Here is a 22,085-nt window from a genome sequence, read left to right as displayed (position 1 = left end):
GGAGAGAAGATCAACTGGTGACCTGCCTCCCAGGAGCGAGAACCCAGGACATCGTGGACAAAATTGGAAAGATTCTGGAAGGAGCGGAGACGGAAGAGACCACAGTAATGATCCACATCGGGACGAACGATGTCAGCAGGAGAGACTACAGAAGAAGCACGCTGATAGAACAGTTCAAGATTCTGGGAAGGAAGCTGAAGATGAGAACCCAGAAGATAGCGTTCTCAGACATCATACCAGCACCGAGGGAAGATGTGAAAAAGCAGGAGGAACTACAATCAATAAATGAAGGAGATGGTGTGAGGAAGAAAGGTTCTATTTTGTGAGGAACTGGACAGCGTTCTGGGGCAAGAGCAAACTCTACAGGAGAGATGGACTGCATCTGAGCGCGGTGGGAACAAGACTTCTAGCAAACAACGTCAGGAGAGGAATAGAACAGGCTTTAAACTAAGAAGAAGGGGAAAGCCGACAGTCGACCAAGTGTCGACGATTCGGAAGAAGGTATCCCATGAAGATACCGAGAGGAAAAAAGGCTGGGAAGAAACATTGGACAAATTACAGGAGTCGACTAACCCAGAAGAGGAGGTTAGAAGGAATGTAACAAGAGAAGAAACTAAAGACCGAAGCACTGAGAAAGGAAATGAAGACAAGAAAATACCAGGATCTAAATTGCATATATACTAATGCAAGGAGCCTAAGAAACAAAATGGGGGAATTAGAAGTCATGGCCAATGCAGAGGACATAGACATAATTGGAGTTTCTGAAACGTGGTGAAATGAAGAAAACAAATAGGATACAGCACTGCCGGGATACAAGCTCTGTCGCCAGGACAGGTCAGAACAGAAAGGAGGTGGAATAGCCCAATACATAAAAGAAAGCATACAATCGAAAAAATGGACACAGCAGAGACGACCAACAAGCTGGAATTGCTATGGGTTAAAATACCGGGAAGGAAAGGGCCTGAAACAAAGATGGACCTATACTATCGTCCACCCGGGCAAACCGGAGATATCGATGAAGAAATGGAAACCGAGATGAAGTGAGAATGCAAAAGTGGTAACATGGTTATTATGGGAGACTTCAATTACCCCGGGATAGACTGGAGTCTTGGAAGCTCAAAATGCGCTAGGGAGACAGAATTCCTGGAGGCTATACAAGATTGTTTCATGGAGCAGCTTGTTAGAGAACCAACAAGAGGAAATGCCACTCTGGATCAAATCCTAAATGGGTTAAGGGGACCTCAAAGTAAGTAGAGGTAGTGGGACCATTGGGAAACAGCGATCATAACATGATCAAGTTCAAGGTTGAGGTAGGAATACTGAAAGGAAAGAGAACCATAGCGACAACTTTCAACTTTAGGAAAGGAAACTACGAAGCAATGAGGGAAATGGTAAGGAAGAAACTTAGGAACACTTCCAAAAAATGGCAAATGGTAGAACATGCCTGGTCTTTTCTCAAGAACATGGTGAGCGAGGCGCAAAATCTGTATATCCCCAGATTCAGAGAGGGGTGCAAAAAGAGTCAAACAAAAAACCCAGCGTGGATAACTAAAATAGTGAAGGAAGTGATAGGCAATAAAAAAAACTCATTCAAGAAATGGAAAAAGGACAAAACTGAGGGGAACTGGAAAGAGCGCAGGAAGTATCAAAAAGAATGTCACCGAGTGGTTCGAAAAGCCAAAAGAGAGTATGAAGAGAGGCTAGCCAGGGAAGCACGAAATTTCAAACCGTTCTTTAGGGAAGCAAAGGCTAGGGAGGAGGTGGGACCGCTGGACGATGGAGACAGGAAGGGAGTGGTGAAGGAGGAGAAAGAAGTGGCAGAAAGACTTAACATGTTCTTTTCGTCTGTATTTACAAATGAAGACACATCCAACATACCAGAACCTGAGCAATTCTTCAATGGAAATCAAGCAGAAAAATTAACATCCATGGAAGTGAGCCTTGAAGATGTATGCAGGCAGATAGAAAAACTAAAAACTGACAAATCCCCGGGTCCGGACGGAATCCATCCAAGGGTTCTGAAGGAACTAAAGGAGTAGATAGCGGAACTACTGCAGCAAATTTGCAATCTATCCCTGAAAACAGGCATGATCCCGGAGGACTGGAAGATAGCCAACGTTACGCCCATCTTTAAAAAGAGATCAAGAGGTGACCCGGGAAACTACAGACTGGTGAGTCTGACCTCGGTTCCGGGGAAAATGGTGGAAGCACTGATAAAAGAAAACATCGATGAACATTTTGAAAGAAACGAATTTCTGATAACCAGCCAACATGGTTTCTGCAAGGGGAGATCGTGCCTAACGAACTTATTGCACTTCTTCGAAGGAATTAACAAACGGATGGACAAAGGAGACCCCATAGACATCATATATCTAGATTTCCAAAAAGCCTTTGACAAGGTGCCCCATGAACGCCTACTCTGGAAACTGAAGAACCATGGGGTGGAAGGAGACGTACATGGATCAGAAACTGGTTGGCGGGTAGGAAACAAGAGGGTAGGAGTGAAGGGCCACTACTCGGGCCGCTGTTATTTAATATATTCATAAATGATCTAGAAACAGGGACAAAGTGTGAGATAATAAAATTTGCGGACGACACCAAACTATTTAGTGGAGCTCAGACTAAAGAGGACTGCGAAGAATTGCAAAGGGACTTGAACAAACTAGAGGAATGGCGACGAGATGGCAGATGAAGTTTAACGTTGAGAAATGTAAAGTATTACATGTGGGAAACAGAAACCCGAGGTACAACTATACGATGGGAGGGATGTTATTTAATGAGAGTACCCAAGAAAGGGACTTGGGGGTAATGGTGGACATGACAATGAAGCCGATGGCACAGTGTGCAGCAGCCGCTAAGAAGGCAAACAGAATGCTAGACATAATCAAGAAGGGTATTACAACCAGAACGAAAGAAGTTATCCTGCCATTGTATCGGGCGATGGTGCATCTGGAGTACTGCGTCCAATATTGGACGCCGTACCTTAAGAAGGACATGGCATTACTCGAGAGGGTTCAGAGGAGAGCGACGCGTCTGATAAAGGGGATGGAAAACCTTTCATATGCTGAGAGATTGGAGAAACTGGGTCTTTTTGCCCTGGAGATGAGGAGACTTAGAGGGGATATGATAGAGACTTACAAGATCATGAAGGGCGTAGAGAGGGACAGATTCTTCAAACTTTCAAATAATAAAAGAACAAGAGGGCATTCAGAAAAGTTGAAAGGGGACAGATTCAAAACGAAAGCTAGGAAGTTCTTCTTTATCCAACATGAGGTGGACACCTGGAATGCGCTTCCAGAGAGCGTAAGAGGGCAGAGTACGGTACTGGGGTTCAAGAAAGGATAGGACAATTTTTTCTTGGGTTGCTATTCATTTGGAACACTATATTGTTCCAAATGAATAGCAACCCAAGAAAAAATGAAAGAAACAAAAAAGAGCTTCTTATAAATCTGTTAATTCGTGACAAATATCAAATATTGTCCAAAATAATGTTTCAATTGATCTTAATACAATGTTCTATAAATTCCGATTATATGTCAAACATTCCCCGACTCGGGCTGAGAAAGGGGCCGCTGAGCTGATCGCTGCAGTTCAGCGGCCCCAGCAACCTGCCTATCGCTACAGGAGAGATGGCTCATCTCTCCTGCCAGCGATGGTGATCACCCATCCCCTCCAAACCGCAGCACTTCAGGGTGAGCATCGTGGCAGGGCATCTCCCCTGCCAGCGATCCTCACCCCGAAGTGCCGATTGTAATTGCCGGGGGAGGGCTGATCGCTGGCAGGAGAGATGAGCCATCTCTCCTGCAGCGATCAGCCCTCCCCCGGCAATTGCATTCGGGCAGGAGGGGGGCCCCTCAGTCTGTACAGCCTTTTCAGCACACTAAAATTCGTGATTTGCTTTTCATACCACAATGGAGTCAGTTATTTCCCCTCTGCACAGTTTTTTGCTGCAGTCTGATTGTCAGACATAATTAAATTTGGCAAAACAATGTGTGAGATGTAGCATATAGTTGCCCACCAGAGTAGTATATGGTTCCCTGAGGTGCCAGTGCACACTTGTACTATTGCCAGGAAACCTTGTGCTGGCAGTATTGAGCACAATTCTTTAATCAGTTCTTGTTTTGTGGCTTCTCACATTTCTTTGGGCAGAAAAGAGAGCTATATTTTATCATACATACTGCTTAGATCAAGGGTTCTCAACCGCACCTAGGTTGCTCCACTCTTCTACTGGGATGCTGTGTGGCCAGTCTAATAAGACTGCTGACCCCCAGATATCCCAATAGCTTGCTTTTGTGCATCCCCCCCCCCCCCTTGGCTGTTCATTGTTTGAAATTGGCACTTAAAGAAAGACACAATGAGCACAAAAACATCTAAAATAGGGTGATTTTTCAGTGGATGTTTTTTTTTGGGGGGGAAGATGTTTTTCTGATTTGAAAATGATTGCCATTGGATTTTTGACCGTTTTTTTTGCAAAATGTCCAAAATTGGATTTGGAAATCATATTGAAAATGCATGTTGTTAAACCACATTTTGGGATAAAGTTCGCAAATACCTTTTACACAGATTTTGCCCAAAATCAAAGTGCGAGTCACTTTGGCTGTAACACTTTTTAAGGGTACAAAATAACTGCAGGCATTTGCTTTTTTTAATGGGCATATTTTTATGAATTGAAAATAGGAGTATAAGAGAAGCAATGTTAGCCAGATAAAGTACATGACGTCCTGCTAGGTGGTGATCCATCTTATTCACGTGTACCTAGTACAGAGGTAGGCAATTCCGGTCCTCGAGAGCCAGAGCCAGGTCAGGTTTTCAGGATATCCACAATAAATATGTATGAGATAGATTTGCATGCACTGCCTCCTTGAGATGCAAATCTATCTCATGCATATTTATTGTGGATATCCTGAAAACCTGACCTGGCTCCGGCTCTCGAGGACCGGAATTGCTTACCCCTGACCTAGTATATTAAAGAAGAGCATATTTCTCTTTAGTCATTAAAGGGATAAGCGATGACTTTTCCAGATCTTTCTGGCTAATGAATGTTTTTGGATTCTCTTTTAGGAACTTTTTTTTTACATTGTGTCTAGAATGTTAACAATGACTAAGGATGGAGATAGGTAGGATTGGGGGGGGGGAGAATGTGGCACAGTGGTTAAAGCTACAGCCTCGGCAACCTGAGGTTGTGGATTCAAACCCACACTGCTCCTTGTGACCCTGGGCAAGTCACTTAATTCCCTCCATTGCCCCAGGCACATTAGATAGATTGTGAGCCCACCAGGACAGACAGGGAAAACTGCTTGAGTACCTGAATAAATGCATGTAAATCATTCTGAGCTCCCCTGGGAGAATGGTATAGAAAATTGAATAAATAGATAGCCTTAAATAAAATAAATGATCCTCACTAAGTTAGCCACCTTGATCTTCCTCTAGCAACAGATCCCGCAGCTTCATTGTATGCTGTGTGAAAACATACTTCAGTTTATTAGTGTTTGAAAGGTTAAATAATTGCTTATGTTTGTTAAAATATTTGATTTACCACAATTACCGACAAGACCAAAGCAGTTCATGATAGTTGTTAAAAATAAATCACATGAAATATGCGTAGAAATAGAACTGCAATTTTAAATAGGACAGCGGATAATCTTTCACACAAGACCTTCCAGATCTATTTTGCTTTAGTCACATAGAACATACATTATCAAACAGCTGCATTTTGTTGAAAGAAGGGCCAGAGAATACTCAAACCAAGTCATAGGCTAATTGAAAGAAGTGCATTTTCTTAGGTGACTTGAATCTGGTGAACAACAATTCAGTTCTAATAGCAGGAAGTAAATTTGTTTTAGAGCAGTGTATCTCAAACTGTGTGCCACCTAAGATTCCAGGTGTGCCTTGAGACACTGGGGAGGAGGAGAGACGCTGGCTGACTGCCTACAGGATGTGCTTTTTGCGGTGAGAGGTACATCCTGTAGGCAGTCAGCCAGCACCAGTGCCACTCAAGTTTTATTAAAATTTGATAAATCACTTAATCTTAATACAAAGTGATGAACAAGTCTAAAAACACGTAATACAACAACATTAACATAGACCAGGGGTAGGGAACTCCGGTCCTCGAGAGCCGTATTCCAGATGGGTTTTCAGGATTTCCCCAATGAATATGCATTGAAAGCAGTGCATGCAAATAGATCTCATGCACATTCATTGGGGAAATCCTAAAAACCCAACTGGAATACAGCTCTCAAGGACAGGAGTTCCCTACCCCTGACATAGACCAATTATTAGACATAAACAAAGCCAAAAGGGAAATGGGGGAAAAATACAATATGTGACAGTAAATGAGATGAATAAAGAAAAAAACAATAGGGAAGGAAATAACATCAACTAAAAACCTGGCTGAGATTAAAATGGTAATGAAGTTCTAAAAAAGTTAGCAGTTAAAAGCATCTTTAAAAAGAAAGCATTTCAACTTGCTTTTCAATCTATCAATAAGACGATCTTCCCTTATATATATTGGGAGGGAATTCCACAGTTGCGGAGCAATGACAGAAAAATTATATTTCTCCAAGTATTGATAGATTTCAGAGAAGGGATGACCAGCAAATGTTGGTCGGTAGATCTAAGTGATCGGGCAGGAGTATAAGGTATTAGGACGCAATGCTCCTCCTCTCCATATCTCTTCCCTTCCAGCACCCCCCACTGGTGGCTCAGGGCCCTGTCTGGAGGGCCTTTGCGCATGCGTGGACATCGCACACTTTCAGATGTCTCGAGCTGCGGCCACCATGTTTAATGTGCTGTGGCTTCGCAAAGTTTGCGAGACTCTGTTTTAGAGGGATAGTGAAATGCAGAGTTCCTGGTGAATTCATAGCAAGCAACTTTGGGGGAGGGAAGGCCCAAACAATTTGTATCTAGAGAGCAAAGAGTATGATTAGGAGTATGCGAGATTGTCATTGAAGAGAGATAAGAGGGACAGCCAATATGGAATGATTTGTGTTAGAGAATACAGATGAAGTGATGCTCCCTACTTAACTGTTCTATTCAACAACTCCTCTGTCCGCTTTTAAGCTGAAGAGCCCTAATTTGTTCAGCTTTTTCATCCCTGCAGATGACTCCTCTTTTTAAGCTTACATTTTAGAAATATAGATCCCTCGAAATAAAACTTTACAGTCATCTTTTGCCTGAACTGTTGAACGCTCAGTGAGGTCACCACTCACCATGCCTAATTATATAATCCAGAGAGAATGTAATCTGTAAATAAAGGAGGTTTTGTTCAGTGGTAGCGTGCTGTAGATGCTTTGCAGGTCCCACTTTAAAGATTACGGAGATTAATGTAACCAAAATCCGCCGCAAAGGGTACATGGGATAACATAGGGAGTTTGTAAGAAAGCGAAAGATGTTTTTGTTGGAGCCTCTCATATCATGCTAGTCATAACAGGAACATCTTGGACAGCATGTGGAGGAATTGAGGACCAACATGCTTGCCTCTTGGGGGCTTATAAAATGTAGGTAGACTTGACACTGAAACAGCTGCTGCTACTACTTATCATTTCTATAGTGCTGCTAGATGTACGCAGCTTGATAGGTTGCACACAAGTGACGCAACCAATTTCGTATTTGACTGCCAACCTGAATTTTTTTCAACCAGCAAACCCTGCTGAGGAACTAAAGAACAAACACTATAAATTTTGGCACCCTTTTGGCATAGCCTTGCTGGCCTTTGCTTCGTCTATCTGCTTGGCATGGATCAGTAGGTGGCTGCTGACCTGCATTACAACATTAGCTTCTGACTTTACTCATTGCCATAAGCAAGGCCTAAACTTATAGCTCCACAGTGTGGTCATGTAGAAGAAAAATACTTCTCAGACTTTTAGAAAATAGAACACCTCCCTTTTTTTTATTTATTTTTTGCAGCTTTTCACAGCTTTGTTTCTCTGGTTGCATTTGCTTTATTTCGACCTTTTTGATGAACTGACGATAAACTGCTAAGTGCCTCAAGGAAGACTTGTAGTGGTTTTCTCTTTCAGAGGCAGAAGTATCACCATTTTAATGTTCCATAGTTATCAACTATTCTTTCATTTCATTGGCAATCTCATTTAGCACCATCCTGTGAGATTGTTACTTCGAGAGTTATTTTCTAATGCTTCAATTTTTCTTCTGAGATTCACATCATTAGGGTTTCCTGAATTTTTTTGGGAAGATTGTAATTCTTGTTCAATTTTATCAGATAATGATTTAGAGACTGTGTTATCTGATTTTAATTTTGTTAGTTCTTGTGAATGTTCATTAAGTTTCCTTTCAATGAGTGAGGACGCTTCAAAATAGCTCCTTTTGAACCCTTGATAAAGCCCTTTAGTGGCGAAACGGTTCCCATCGCGCTGGCTAGTAATTCTGTATTGAAAATAAGTTAAAAACTTACTGTGATATTGCTTTATTAAAACTTTGAGTGAACTAGCAACAGTAAGATTTTGGCAACACTTCGATGAGGTGGTGAAAAGGGTCAGTGATCAAGATGCTACCCTTCTAGTTTCAACAACACACTTGCATGTGTCAATTGAAGTGGGTTTCTAGACCCTTTATTCTCCTTCCTACATTTTATACTCTGAAATGAGGTGATTTGTATTTGTGGAACTTATGAACTGACCGAGGTTAGCCACATGGTCCCAAGGAAAGTCTAGAGTCTAGTCCCACTTCAGGCGATTTAGATAAAGGAAATTGCTGCTGCATTGTGAGAAAAGACTGAGAAATCCGACCTCCCTGTTGAATTTGCTGTCTATCTTCCTTCTGGGCTTGTCGTTCCCCCGTAAAAATCAAATCCTCAGAGACCAGTTCTGTGCTTCCTTGTTGTTGGGAGCCCTTTACTAAGCCCCCAATGTCATCTCTCTTGCCTCCTGGGAGAACGGTTCATCTTAGGCTTCTCCTTTATCTGTGGGGAGCTGGTTGTCTGAGGAACGGGGGGTGGAGCTCTTCCATCAGGGCTTAGAGTTGTCTTGAGCCTAAGGATACTAGCATTGGTCCCACCTCTCCCGAGCATCTCCAGCGGGCTAACTGCAGATGGTTGATGCACTCTGCATATGCCATAGAAGTTCCTCAATATTGCCGAAGGGAGCTGCTTCAATGTGCTGCGAGGCACTAGTGGTGCTTTGGCCTCTTCTCTTTGGCATTTCCAGGTAAAAAATATTATTAGTGAAGTACTAATAAAGAAATATAGAGTCTATATTCTAGGACGGGGTGTCCAACCTGCAGCCCTGTGAAGTATTTTGTGTGGCCCCGGTCGAGGGCGATGCAGTGTTTTCCTCTGCTGCCCCCGGGTGTTTACCATCTTGCCGGCTCCCTCCTGTGTCTTGCTGCAGTGTTTGAAAGTTTGTACAGCCCCAGAAACATTTTTTTCGGCCAATACGGCCCAGTGAAGCCAAAAGGTTGGACACCCCTGTTCTAGGACGTACAGCTTAATCCGTGTAGCCTGCGGCCATCTTGGATGAGTTGCATGATCAAATTTGGCTTGCATTGCGAGAACTCTGTTGCCTTCCAGTACAGGTGAGGGTTAATGTTAAAATAAGTATAATGGCCCATAAGATCTCCAGGTCTGAAGAACAGAAGTATGTGTTTAAGAGGGGAGGGGTGTGTGTGTGTGAGGAGGTTTGATTAAATTCCAATCAACTAGAGAAATAATTACATGCATAAAACTATATTTATTATTAATCTCTGTAGTTGGTTGGCATTTACCATGTTTCCCCGAAAATAAGACAGTGTCTTATATTCATTTGGGGCCCAAAAAAGGCACTAGGTCTTATTTTCGGGGTATGCACATTATCATCTCTTCCTCCCTTTCCTTCACCCCAGTTCTTCCTCTTTCTTTTCTCTCCCCCCACATGTGCAGCATCTTTTCTCCCATCCCCCTGTGCAGCAGAAGTTTGCCCAGCTTCTAGCCTTCTTTCCCTCCCATCCCTCATGTAGCATAACCCTTGCCCAGCTTCTATCCTTCCCTCCCCGCCGACCGCGAGCGAGCCTTACCTTCAACTGAAGCAGCATCGGGCCCACAGCTCTCTAAAACAGGCTGCTTGTCCTAGTCAGGCGGGGATTTCACTCTACCATGTTACTGAGATACTACAATTGGGCAGTGTTTAAAAAAGCACATGCTGCTTTGCCTAAGTCTTGAGCATGTAAGGGTTTTATATTTTGTTCAAATTCTGTGCTGGATTAAGATCACGGCCAACAACTCGACATACAATTAAGATTTATCTGTAAAAGAAAAGGGGGTGAGGGGTTTTCAGAGGAAGGCTGGGGCTAGAATTTGTCTGGATAATGGTAATATTCAAACACTGTCTGAATGATTAGAGCAGCATATTTAGTGATCCAACTTAGACAGAGCCTCATCAGACATAAAGTTAATTGGATGTCATCCACTTTTTTTTATACAGCATTTGGAGGGCTGAATACGAGTTACCCTATTATATTATTTCTTCCTGTCTTCCTTTTGGTAGCTATAGTGGACCAAACCAATTGGAAGTGTCCTTGAAAATGGAGGTTTCAGTTTGTTTGGACTAGATTACGAAGATGACCTGACTTTGCCAGATTATAATTGGATGGAAAGGTGAAAATGTATTCCAGAATGCTTTGGTATTGAAAGATATGTGATAACCACAATGATGCACAGTACTTGGAGGGTAATTATCAATGCAATTTCTGTGGAAGAAGTGTTTTACCTCTATATGAGAAGTAGGATGTGTGATAACCGTCCTTTTCAATGTATCTATTGGTGTTATACAGCATTTCAGGGGACATGTTGAGGTCGAGGAGGAAATTAATTCATATGGATTACATTTATCCATACAAAATATGTGCACGTGACGCTGCTTACCTTGTACCCTTGCTAGTTTTCAGACTAAAAGTACACACATTTTTTGCTTTCAGAATAGGTGGAGAGTTTGAAAATTGTCACCTTCATTGACAACAATGCCACAGTTTGGGTTTGTTTTGTTTTGTTTTTGTTTTTTTGAAACATTTGCATAATTGACAAGATGCTAATTCAGTTTGATTCTATTGGTCAGTGGTAGTTTTTCTGCTGTTTGACACATAGTTACATTTACTTTGAATGAATTAAGAGTCTCTCTGGTCTTAATGTGAGTTAGTATTTGCTGCCTATTTTATTCTTGTGGTTTATGATGTGTTATTTTGCTTCAAAAGTAAGTGAGGAAGCCATTTTTTATTAGACTTCTATCAGTTTCAACAATACAAGTTTCATGTTTATTCGTCATGCACTATACCTCCAGTTTTGTAAGATCCGTCTTGATGATTTATAATTAAAACTTGTATTGAAACATCTTGAACTGTAACAATGGCAAATTTAACCTGTAAACTTAATATTATGTATATTGGTATTAGATCTCTAGTATGTATTGAGTTAGGATAAACTTATATCAAAAACTTGTACGGTAATTATGGTAAACTGTAAGCTGTTAATTGTATATTATATATGTTAACCTGTAATGTAACCCGTTCTTAGCTCTTTGGGGAAATTGGGATAGAAAACGAATTAAATAAGTTAAAAGCAAGAAAGGAATAGTTACAAATTTTTCTATAAAAGCATGTAAGAAATAGAGAAATTGGGTGAGAGACCTAATGCAGCATTTCAGCAATCTGTATAATCCAGTGAATTATCTAATTTGCACCCAAGGTATTAAATGTTATTTACTCATAAAAGAATTGTTTCAGTATAAATGTTCTTCAGTTACAGTAGAGATCCTGAGCTTTTCAAGACATTTTGCATTCTATAAATCAAGAAGTGTCCATTTTTGTCATCTTGTCTTTCAGGTCTATAACCTGACTCAGGAATTTTTTCAAAGTGGAAAACCAGTCAATGCTGAGAGCCAGAACAGTGTGGGCGTTTTTACCCGGGATGTGGTACGCAAACGTGTCAAGGAAGATCCAGATGACACAGAAACCATAAAGAGGCTGAAACTAGCCATGATCCAGCAATTCCTGAAGGTATGGTTTATCGGGTCCCTTTGATCAGAGTTTATGGAGCTAAGATATACGCCATGTAATTTAAAAAGGGAAGATGAGATTTGGGGGAATAGTTTAAATCGCCTATGAGGATCAAAATTAGGCCAGGGATCATTTTCAAAGCCACTATTGCTTCTGAATGAGTATCCAAGGGAGGTAAGCGATGATAAATATTTCTTAAACTTTTGGAGGCACATTTTCAAAGCACTTAAGACTTACAAAGTTACATAGTAACCCTTGGAACTTTGTAAGTCTTAACTGCTTTGAACATGAGCCCCATAGCCCACATATGCTAAAAAAAATCTGTGTACGTCACAGTAAAACACCCATAAAAATAAACAAAGGCAAACATAACTAATACAATACTTAATACCAAATACAACTCAATAGTGTACAATAAAAGCCCCAAAGTGCCACCCCCCCCAAAAAAAAAAAAAATCTTCAGCTAAATGCCTTCATGGAAAAGATAGTGGATACATGGAAGGTAGAGGACACAAGAGGAGGTGATGGACACTAGGTGACAGAATTCAAGGAAACTTGGGACAAGCACAGAAGATTCTTTGAAGAAGTGAGGAGAAGGCCAAAGATCAGTTAAACTGCAGCAGGAATGAATGTTCTGAGACTAGATCAACATTGGGGTGCTTATCTGCCACCATGTTCCAAGAGTGTAACCAGACCTCTATTTCTGGGTTGGCCTAGAGATGGACTGAATGGGTATGGCCCACACATTTCATTTCCACCCCTCCCCTTCCCCTCAGCAGTATAAACTAATACCCCGGCTGATGGGGATCCCCATGTCCTACCTGCTGGAGCCTCTCTGAGCTATCTAAACCTCGGGGAAGTAGGCAGCATGTTTCCTGCTGCCACTGATGAATCCCCGGGTCATGCTTAATCATGTATATAAAATGAGTATGCATTGGGGGAGGGGGCTCTCTGTATCTGCAACCAGAAGCATGTCACCAACTGCCCTGAGGTTTAGATAGTTCAGGGAGACTCCACGAGGACCCTTTAGCTAGCTGGGCCTGAGGATCTTCACCAGCTGCGCTAGCAATATGCACTGCCACTGGATGAGCCCCTGACCATTTAGGCCCACCCATGGCTACACTAATGCCATATTGCCTGTTTGTATCAGGGAAAAGGAGATGGGATTTGATATACTGCCTTTCTTTGGTTACAATCAGAGCAGGTTAAATCTCATATAGAGGTACTTATTTTGTACCTGGGGCAATAGAGGAGTAAGTGACTTGCTCAGGGTTACAAGAAGCTGTAGTGGGAATCTTTATTCAAGGAGTTCTTGCTCAAACCAATACTGACACTTTTTCCATTGCTTGCTAAAATTGATCTATGGCCTCCAAGTATTAAAGAGCTCAGATTCTGTATACCCCAAATGCGCACACAGAGACAGTGCCCCCTATGAAAGAAGCAGTGTCTTCATCTAATCCTCACAAGTTCACAGGAAAATAAGGAGGCAGCGTGCTGCAATCACATATAACTCGGCTCTTGCAAAATTTGGGTGATACAGAAATAGAAACAAATGTTAGTTTTGGTTTAGCAATTTGAATATGCCAGCTTTGGGAATCTGAATGTGCAAGATTTCTGCTATCTTTGTATTTTTAGCAGTACAGGAGGAAATACATTTTCATTTCTCCAGTGTTATACTGGGCAGAGTCCAGCTTCTTGTGGTTTCCAGTTAAGTTTTTGTGAACGTATTTGGTTTTGCTATGTAGTTATTTATTTTAAATTAGTAAAACTTTTATATATATTTTCTGTGCAACCATGGTGAGATATTTTGTGAGCATGTGGTTTCAGTGAGGGATTTATAGCAGTCTACAAACTTACTGGGTTTTGGGGTTTTTTTTCCTTCCCAACATCTGAGGATTTCTGTAATTGTAATGACTTTAGTTTTGTGGTTGGCTGCAGGGGGTAGGTTTTATCAGTGCTTACCTCATCTGCATGTGTGTACTAGCAACTTTTGCTAATAATTAAAATAATAAAAAAAACCACTTGTTCTGTTCTAGCTTGTCTTGCTAGTAATGGAATATTCTGATCTGTGGCAACATGCTCGTTTACCTTTTTAAATGTTAGTGCCACTGCATTATGGCTATGGCCACTGACTGGGTTTTGACTGATTTGTGCTCAAGAATTGTAACTGCTTGCCATTAAGTCCAGATATGGTCTTTTCTTGCAATTTGAGTTTCAGGATTGTGATAAAGAAGTTCATTCCATTCTTTGAATGTTTGCTGCCATTAGGAATTTTAGCATTGCCATTAGTTGAACCTTAGAGGATGACCTTCAGTTCCACTACATTTTCCCTCTCTTTGGTTCTTTGTGAAAATAATCTCTACCAAATATAAGCTGCAACTACTACTACTTTAATAGCCACAGCAGGAGAGATGGAAAAGCAGACCTTACTAGAAAGAGAGATGGCTCTCTTCGACTATCAGTTGGGCCATACAGTTTCAATTACTGTTAAGGCAAGAAAAATGTGAAAGTAAACCACATATAAAGAGGGGATGCATCTCTGAAGTATGAGCAACAAGTATTGTAAGCAGGAAAAAGAAAACAAACCTGTCAATGCTCGATTTAAAGATAAACCACTGCTGCCTAGTTTTGGGAAAAATCTGAATGAAGAAAATGTCCAACTCTAAATGACAGTCAACTACAGATACTTGTGAATGAGTGGATCTGAGTCAAAATAACACAAGACTCGGAGGAAAAGAGTGTGGCAAAGGGGATAGAATAATAAAAGAAATACCAGCGGCATATAGATTATGCACTGAACTACATAATTAAAAACTGCATATGGGATATGCGCAGAGCTAAAAAATAAACTACATAAAAAAGTGTGGGCTGTATGATAATAATGAGAAGTTGCATATTGGATATAAAAATGAACAACAAACTTCAAGATGAAAAAAGCAGCCTGAAACAGGGTGTGGGCTGTAAACAATTCTGAATAAAAATGTGAATGTCCACGTATAAAAGTATTAATATAAAAATGTATAGAAATATATCATACAAAAAATGCTGAAAAAATGAAATATCCTTGTAACAACAATGGAATGGGGAACCAATGGAATGAAAGTAGTGCAAGATGGAGCCAGTGGAATGAAAGATTGAAAGTATTGAGCTACATGGATTAAGAATATAAATAGACGTGATAGAACTGCTGTTCCTCAATTCTGTAATATTTACTAAGCAGGTGAAACCAACTAAAGACTGTTTTTCTTGGTATGGTATAGAAGGCTGGATTGCATGAGGGTACATGGTTTTATATATAAAAAATATTTAAGTATGCTGGAAAAAATACACAAAAATTGATAAGGCACTTTAAGAAATTTACAAGAATATAAAAGATAAAAGAAAAATAGATAAAGAAGGGTTTTTGCCAATGACTGTAATGAGAGCCAAGTGAAATCCACTCTTGAGACCCAAATTTGTCAGAAGCTCTAACTCTGAGGCTTTTTTCTATTTTGAGAACAGTACCTAGATCAACAAAATAAACTTCCAAAGTAAAGACTGCTTAGTGATAACACAAATAATTAGTGGGTTTATTAACTATACTAGTGTTTAAGCCCGTTATAATAACGGGTGCTAGAGTAGATGTCTGTATGTCTGTTTTTTGTTTTTTATTTGTCTCTCTCTCTCTCCCTGGACGCTGTCTGTCTGTCATTCTTTGTGTCTGTGTCTCTCCCTGGTCCCCTGTCTATGCGTCTTTCTTTCTGTCTGTCTCCCTGGCCCCCCTGCTTGCCAAAGCAGCCTCCTTTCCTTCTCCCCCTGTTGTGCAATGCCTGCCTGCTTCTTGGCCCCCTTCTGTTCCCCCCCATGATTGCTGTCTGCCCCCAGAACAACCATCCCCCCAAAGCAGCCCCCTTTCCCTTCCCCCCTGGCCCCCAGTTGTGCCATGCCTGCCTGCTCTGTGGCCCCCTTATTTCCCCCCCCATTATTGCTTTCTGCCCCCCAGAACAACCATCCCCCCAAAGCAGCCCCCTTTCCCTTCCCCCCTGGCCCCCAGTTGTGCCATGCCTGCCTGCTCTGTGGCCCCCTTATTTCCCCCCCCATTATTGCTTTCTGCCCCCAGAACAACCATCCCCCCAAATCAGCCCCCTTTGCCTCTCCCCCTGTTGTGCAATGCCTGTCTGCTTCGTGGCCCCCCCTTCTGTTCCTCCCCCCCTCCCTGATTGCTGTCTGCCCCCAGCACACCCCTCCCCCCAAAGCAGCCCCCTTTCACTCTCCCTCTGGCCCCCTGTTGTGCCATGCCTGCCTGCTCCGAGGCCCTTTTCTGTTCCCCCATGATTGCTGTCGGCCCCCAGCACAACCATCCCCCAAAAGCAGCCCCCTTTGCATCTCCCCCTGCCTGCCTGCCTGCTTCGTGTACTCAGCACAACCCTCCCACCAAAACAGCTCCCTTTTCTGCCTGCTCCATAGCCCTTCTTTTTTGGCTTCCCCTCCCATTCTTACCTCCGTCCATCCATCCATGGTTCCTGCCGCCGCTGCCGCTCCTGTTCCTGTTCAAAGCAGCCTGCTTAGGTTCATGGGTGGCTGTATTGAACCTCGCAGGCCGCTCTCCATATAGTAGCATGTTGCTTCTGACGCGATCGCATCAGAGGGAACGTGCTTCATGTGGAGAGCGGCCTGCGAGGTCCGCTAGAGCTGGCCGCGAACCTCATCAGGCCGCTTCAAACAGGAGCGGCAGCGGTTGGTGCGGGAGGGGGGAGTCGTCGGGCTGTGGAGGCGATCGTTGGCTGGCTGCGGTCCCGGCTTGGAGAGGGCAGGGGTTGTCGGCCCAGTGTTTTTCGATTTGTGTTGCCGCCGCATCCGCACTCTTGTTGGCCAAGTAAGGCTGGGGAGTCGCACATGCGCACTCCTGCAAGGCCACAGACCTACATATCGGATCAGGGAAAACGGAAGCACGCAGTTGAGTGTGCATGCGTGGCTAGCGTTTTATTATTTCAGATAATCCTGGGATTAGGACCTTTTACAAAGGTGCGTTAGGGCCTTAACATGCGGAATAACGTGCGCTAGCCGCTACCGCCTCCTCTTGAGCAGGCGGTAGTTTTTCGGGTAGTGCGCGCTAAAAACGCTAACACACTTTTGTAAAAGGAGCCCTAGGTCTTGCTTGTAAGCATTTTTGTTTGAACATAGTTTCATAACAGTGTCACAATTATGTGACAGACTGTATTGCTAATTTTTTTTTTTTTTTTTTTACCTTGATTAAATTATAGAGACATTTTTTATTTTTTTAGAATTTTTCAATATCATGTTGTACACAGGTGAGAATGCATGTATCAGTTAGTCTGTGGGGGGCCAGGTGATATCCTTTGGGAGGGTTTCTTAAAATAGAAATGTCAACATAGTTTTGATTAGAAAAAGCTTGAATGAACTGTAATTTATGAGTAAATATGAACAGATCATCTCTAATCTGGAAGGCATTGTGGTAAGGTAAGTCCTTTCTGTAATACATCAATCTCAGTTTAAGTTAAAGCCATATCTGAAATGGTGAATATATCTAATGCCAGCTGTCCTTCCACTGCTCTTGTTTGTTGTATTATGGGGATACCTTGGTCCAGCCTCTGCCTCTTACTCTGCCCTGACTCCTACCACATGTGTAATGTCCACTTCTCATGGGGAGACAGTGTTAAGACAGGTGGTGTAACATATTGAGATTGAATGTGTGAAGGCGGACAGATGTTTGGGGCCTCCCTGCCCTATATTTTCTCCAAAAAATAATTTGAAATACCATGTGGGGAAGTATGAATTGGGCTATTGAAAGGGGAAGCAAAGGATTTTGCAGAATTCATGCAAATACTTTTGCATATATATATTCTTGCTGTACTTGATATCTTGGAAAGTTAGATTTGATATGTGGTGACTTTGAGTTATTACCTATTGTATGATCAAAAGTATTTCTAGTTTTGGGAGGAAGTGACGTCATCGTGGCTGATGGCAGCCTAGAGCGATAGCTCCGCGGACCCCCGGGCTAAATTTGGCGACCTTCGCGCGATCTCGAGTGCCTGCACTGTCTGCCTTCCTCAACTTGTCTGTGAAACTACACTGCTGCGTCTCGATGGCGACGCGGAAAAAACAGACAGATATTAAAACGTTCTCCTCCCCGATCCCGAATGGGCCTCCTAAATCTGGTCCGAAAATGGCGCCCGATCCGACCGCGGCTGCGGAGGGCCCACCTGATGCTGCAACGTTGCCGAATCTGCAACTGGAAATGCGTGGCTGGTTCCAGGAATTAAAAACTGAGATTACAGCAGTTCGAGCTGATATACATGCAGTAGTTGCAGAGCTCAAACGAGAGGTGGGTGACCTCGGGAGTCGGGTGGGGGAGACGGAAGCTGTAGTGGAGACACATGGCTCTGAATTGACACAGCTGAGAAACAAAATTGCAGCGCTGGAGGAAAAAGCTGATGTGAGCACCCTAAAACTGGAGGATCTGGAGAACCGCTCCAGACGGTGCAACCTTCGCTTTCGGGGAGTGCCTGACACTGTTTCTGACCCACGATGTATGGAGGTGATTGATCATATATGCATACAGGCACTGGAGACTGCTGGCTTGCCTGTGGAGGTGGGTAAACCCTTGCTGGATAGGGCACACTGCATTCCTGGCCCGCGTGATATGAACCGCCCCCGAGATGTTGTGGCTTGTTTCCATCGCTATATGGATAAGGAACATGTGCTTCGGGCGGTGAGGCGCTCTGGGGGAACCGTCAAATGGGAAGAAGCAGAAATTGATGTCTATCCTGATGTGGCTCCAGCAACCCTGGCCCGCCGTCGCACGTATAGAGACTGTACCCGTATATTACAGGAGCGCAGTGTTCGATATAGATGGATCTATCCCATCGGACTGGCTTTTACACATGCAGGCAAGACCTACACTGCAATAACTGTGGCGGATGTTCAGGCTCGACTGGTGGAAGCAAGTTTGATGGCAGCCTCAGAAATGGCTCCCCTTCCTCAGAGGTCACCTGTGCCCAAACCAGGAAGAGGGCTGGGATGGCAGAGAGTGGCTAGATCAGCTGCAGCTCGTCGCCCTTTGGAGGCGGCTACATCCTCACTCACTTGAACATTTGTATTTGTGCACTGTGATTTAGAAATTTTATGCTGTGACTGTTTTTTCTTCTCTTTGCTGAGCGGCATCTGTCGCGAAGATTGTTTATAGGGCTTGTTCTGGGGGTCCCTTTGTGAGCTGTTTCTCTACACTTCCTGTACCATGGTTACCAGGTGCTTTGGTGGCTGGACCATGTGGGGTATTGTTGGGGGGTTGGGGGGAGGGGGGGGTGTTGGTGCTGGGAAAAGTGGTGACCGAGTGCTTTCTTGTATGATTGTATGGAAGACTGTTTGTATAATGTTTCTCTTAAGGTTACGATTGCAGGGGTTGGTTGATTTGGCTGCTTTGGAACTAATGGTCGATTTGGTAATGATGTGCTTTTTCTTTTCTGGTACAAATGGATAAACTCACTTTGCTATCTTATAATGTACATGGACTGAATTCTCCACAAAAACGACGCTTGCTATTTAAAGAAATGAGCCGCCTGAATAGTGCGGTTGGATTTATTCAGGAGACCCATTTTCAATCTCATTATGAGAAATTGCTTACACACCACAACTATCCACACGTTTTCCTTTCTTCTAATAAGGTCCGGAAAAAGACCCAGGGGGTGGGTATCTTAATACATAAACGTGTCCAGGTGGTATTGAGAGAGGTGGTGCGGGATGTTGAGGGCCGCTACATATTGGTCAAGGCTGAGCTGGATGGAACCTTGTATAGTCTGCTGAATGTCTATGCCCCCAACGCTGGTCAGGGGGCCTTCTTTACACTGCTAGAACGTGTACTGTTGGATCATGTAGAAGGTACTCTCCTTGTGGGTGGAGATTTTAACCTTACTTGCTATCCTCAGGAGGATAATTCAAATTCTTCCATCCGCTACGCTAGAGGCGACAGAAGAGCTTTGCTGCGCTTCCTGCGTAGGCATGATTTGATAGATGTGTGGCGTTATTTACATCCAGGCACGCGAGATTACACATTTTATTCATCGAAACATAATTCATATACTAGAATTGATATGTGGATGCTACCTCGTATTGCTTTGCCTCGAGCCCTGGCCTCCAGTATTGAGCCCCGGGTGTGGTCAGATCATGCTCCTTTGACTCTGGAGTTACAGATTGGACAGGTTAGAGGCGGCCGTCGCATGTGGCGTATGAATGACTCTTTGTTAAAAGATCCCAATACCTTGACTCTTTTAGAGACTGATGTCGAGGAATTTTTTGTATTCAATGACATAGCAGGCATTGATGTTACAATTCTTTGGGAAAGTTTTAAAGCTACCCTTAGGGGTTGTTGTATCTCGAGGGGGTCGTACAGAAATCAATGTCGAGTGGCACGCAGATTAGAATTAGTGTCTCGCCTTCGACGCCTAGAGAATGCTCACAAGAGAGCCCCGTCGGTGGCTGGGGGGGTTGCGTTGACGGAGTGCCGGAGAGATTTACAAGAACTTGATTTAGAGGGCATGGCTTGGGCCCTGCAGAGGCGGAAACAACAGTTTTTTGAATGGGGTGGTAGGGCAGGCCGCTTGTTAGCCGCACAGATCAAGCAAATTCAAGCACAACACTCCATAACCCGGATTCGTAATGATTCGGGTCAGCTTTGTGTGGATGATGGGGACATCCATCAGGCTTTTTTATCCTTCTATCAGACTCTGTACACTCCGGAAATTGAATCCACGGAGGGGGAGATTGCTGCTTTTCTATCTAGCGTCACCTTGCCTTGTTTGGCGGAAGTTGATGCGGAGTGGCTCTCTTCCCCTATTCAACCCGCTGAGGTGGTAGCGGCTATACGTCATTTGGCTGCTTCCAAGGCACCGGGTGTTGATGGCTTTTCCCCCCTGTTTTACAAGAAAATGGAGGCCCATATAGTCAATCCTCTGACTAGATTGTTTAATTCTTTTCTGGAGGGGGATTGTCTGCCGTATTCGTTTCGTCAGGCAGCGGTCTCCCTTCTTCTTAAACCTGGGAAAGATCCCCTCCTTTGTGGGTCTTACCGCCCTATTTCATTGTTAGGAGTTGATTATAAGCTGTTTACTCGTATTTTGGCAGTCCGGTTGCAACGTTTTCTGCCTTACCTAGTCCATGGAGATCAATGTGGCTTTATTTCAGGGAGGCAACCTGGTGATAATATCCGAAGAGTGTTAGATCTTATTGGAGTGGCCCATCAAAATTCTGTTCCGGCAGTCCTGTTATCAGTTGACGCTGAAAAAGCCTTTGATAGGGTTTATTGGCCGTTTATGTTAGCGGCCTTGAAGAAAATGGGCATTTCGGGTGCTTTTCTACACTGGGTGACTTTACTATATGCTGCCCCGGAGGCTTGTTTAAGAGTTAATGGAAGATATACTGCTAACTTTATGATCCGTAGAGGAACTAGGCAAGGGTGCCCTTTGTCACCACTGATTTTCGCGCTGGTCATGGAACCTTTAGCAGCCTCTATACGTGCGAATGCTGACATTCAGGGAATTGTGGTGGGTGGTGAAGAGCATAAGATTTTATTGTATGCTGATGATATTTTGTTTACCTTGACCCACCCACATCGTTCTTTGACGGAGGCGCTTCGTGTTTTGACTACATTTGGTGTGGTGGCTGGCTTTAAAATTAACATCGAAAAATCTGAATTGCTTAACGTTTCCCTTCCGGACTTGTTGGTGACGGACTTACGTGCTAGGTTCTCGTTTCGATGGGCGGCTAAATCCATTAAATACCTTGGTGTGCGTATATCTAGACGACTTACTGACCTTTTTGAATTGAATTACCCTCCGTTGCTAAGAACTGTATTTGCTGATCTGGATCGATGGGAAGGATTGAGATTGTCTTGGATGGGTAGGATTAGTGCTTTGCGTATGAATGTGCTGCCTCGTTTTTTGTATCTGTTCTCCTGCCTACCTCTCTCAATTCCTAAACGGTTCTTGCTTAGGCTACAAAGGCGGGCCTTTGCTTATATCTGGACACGTAAACCCCCTAGGGTGCGGAGGGAGCGTATGTACTGGGACAGACTACATGGGGGAATGGGTGTTCCTGATTTTTCTACATAT

General features: G+C 43.3%; 1 protein-coding gene across 5 annotated transcripts in view; it reads left to right on the top strand.

The window, feature by feature from the left end:
- The window catches only part of SMOX (spermine oxidase), a 131,021-nt gene that overhangs the window by 97,121 nt on the left and 11,815 nt on the right, over positions 1 to 22,085 (top strand). For all 5 annotated transcript variants that reach the window (XM_033952784.1, XM_033952775.1, XM_033952796.1 and 2 more), the window contains one exon: positions 11,806 to 11,979. In XM_033952784.1, coding sequence (XP_033808675.1) covers positions 11,806 to 11,979 — 174 coding nt within the window. The remainder of the gene's footprint in view (positions 1 to 11,805; positions 11,980 to 22,085) is intronic.

This window comes from Geotrypetes seraphini, chromosome 1 (assembly GCF_902459505.1).
Source record: "Geotrypetes seraphini chromosome 1, aGeoSer1.1, whole genome shotgun sequence".
Taxonomy (NCBI): domain Eukaryota; kingdom Metazoa; phylum Chordata; class Amphibia; order Gymnophiona; family Dermophiidae; genus Geotrypetes; species Geotrypetes seraphini.
The sequence above is the reverse complement of the archived record's forward strand: the minus strand, read 5'-3'. Positions and strand labels throughout refer to the sequence as shown.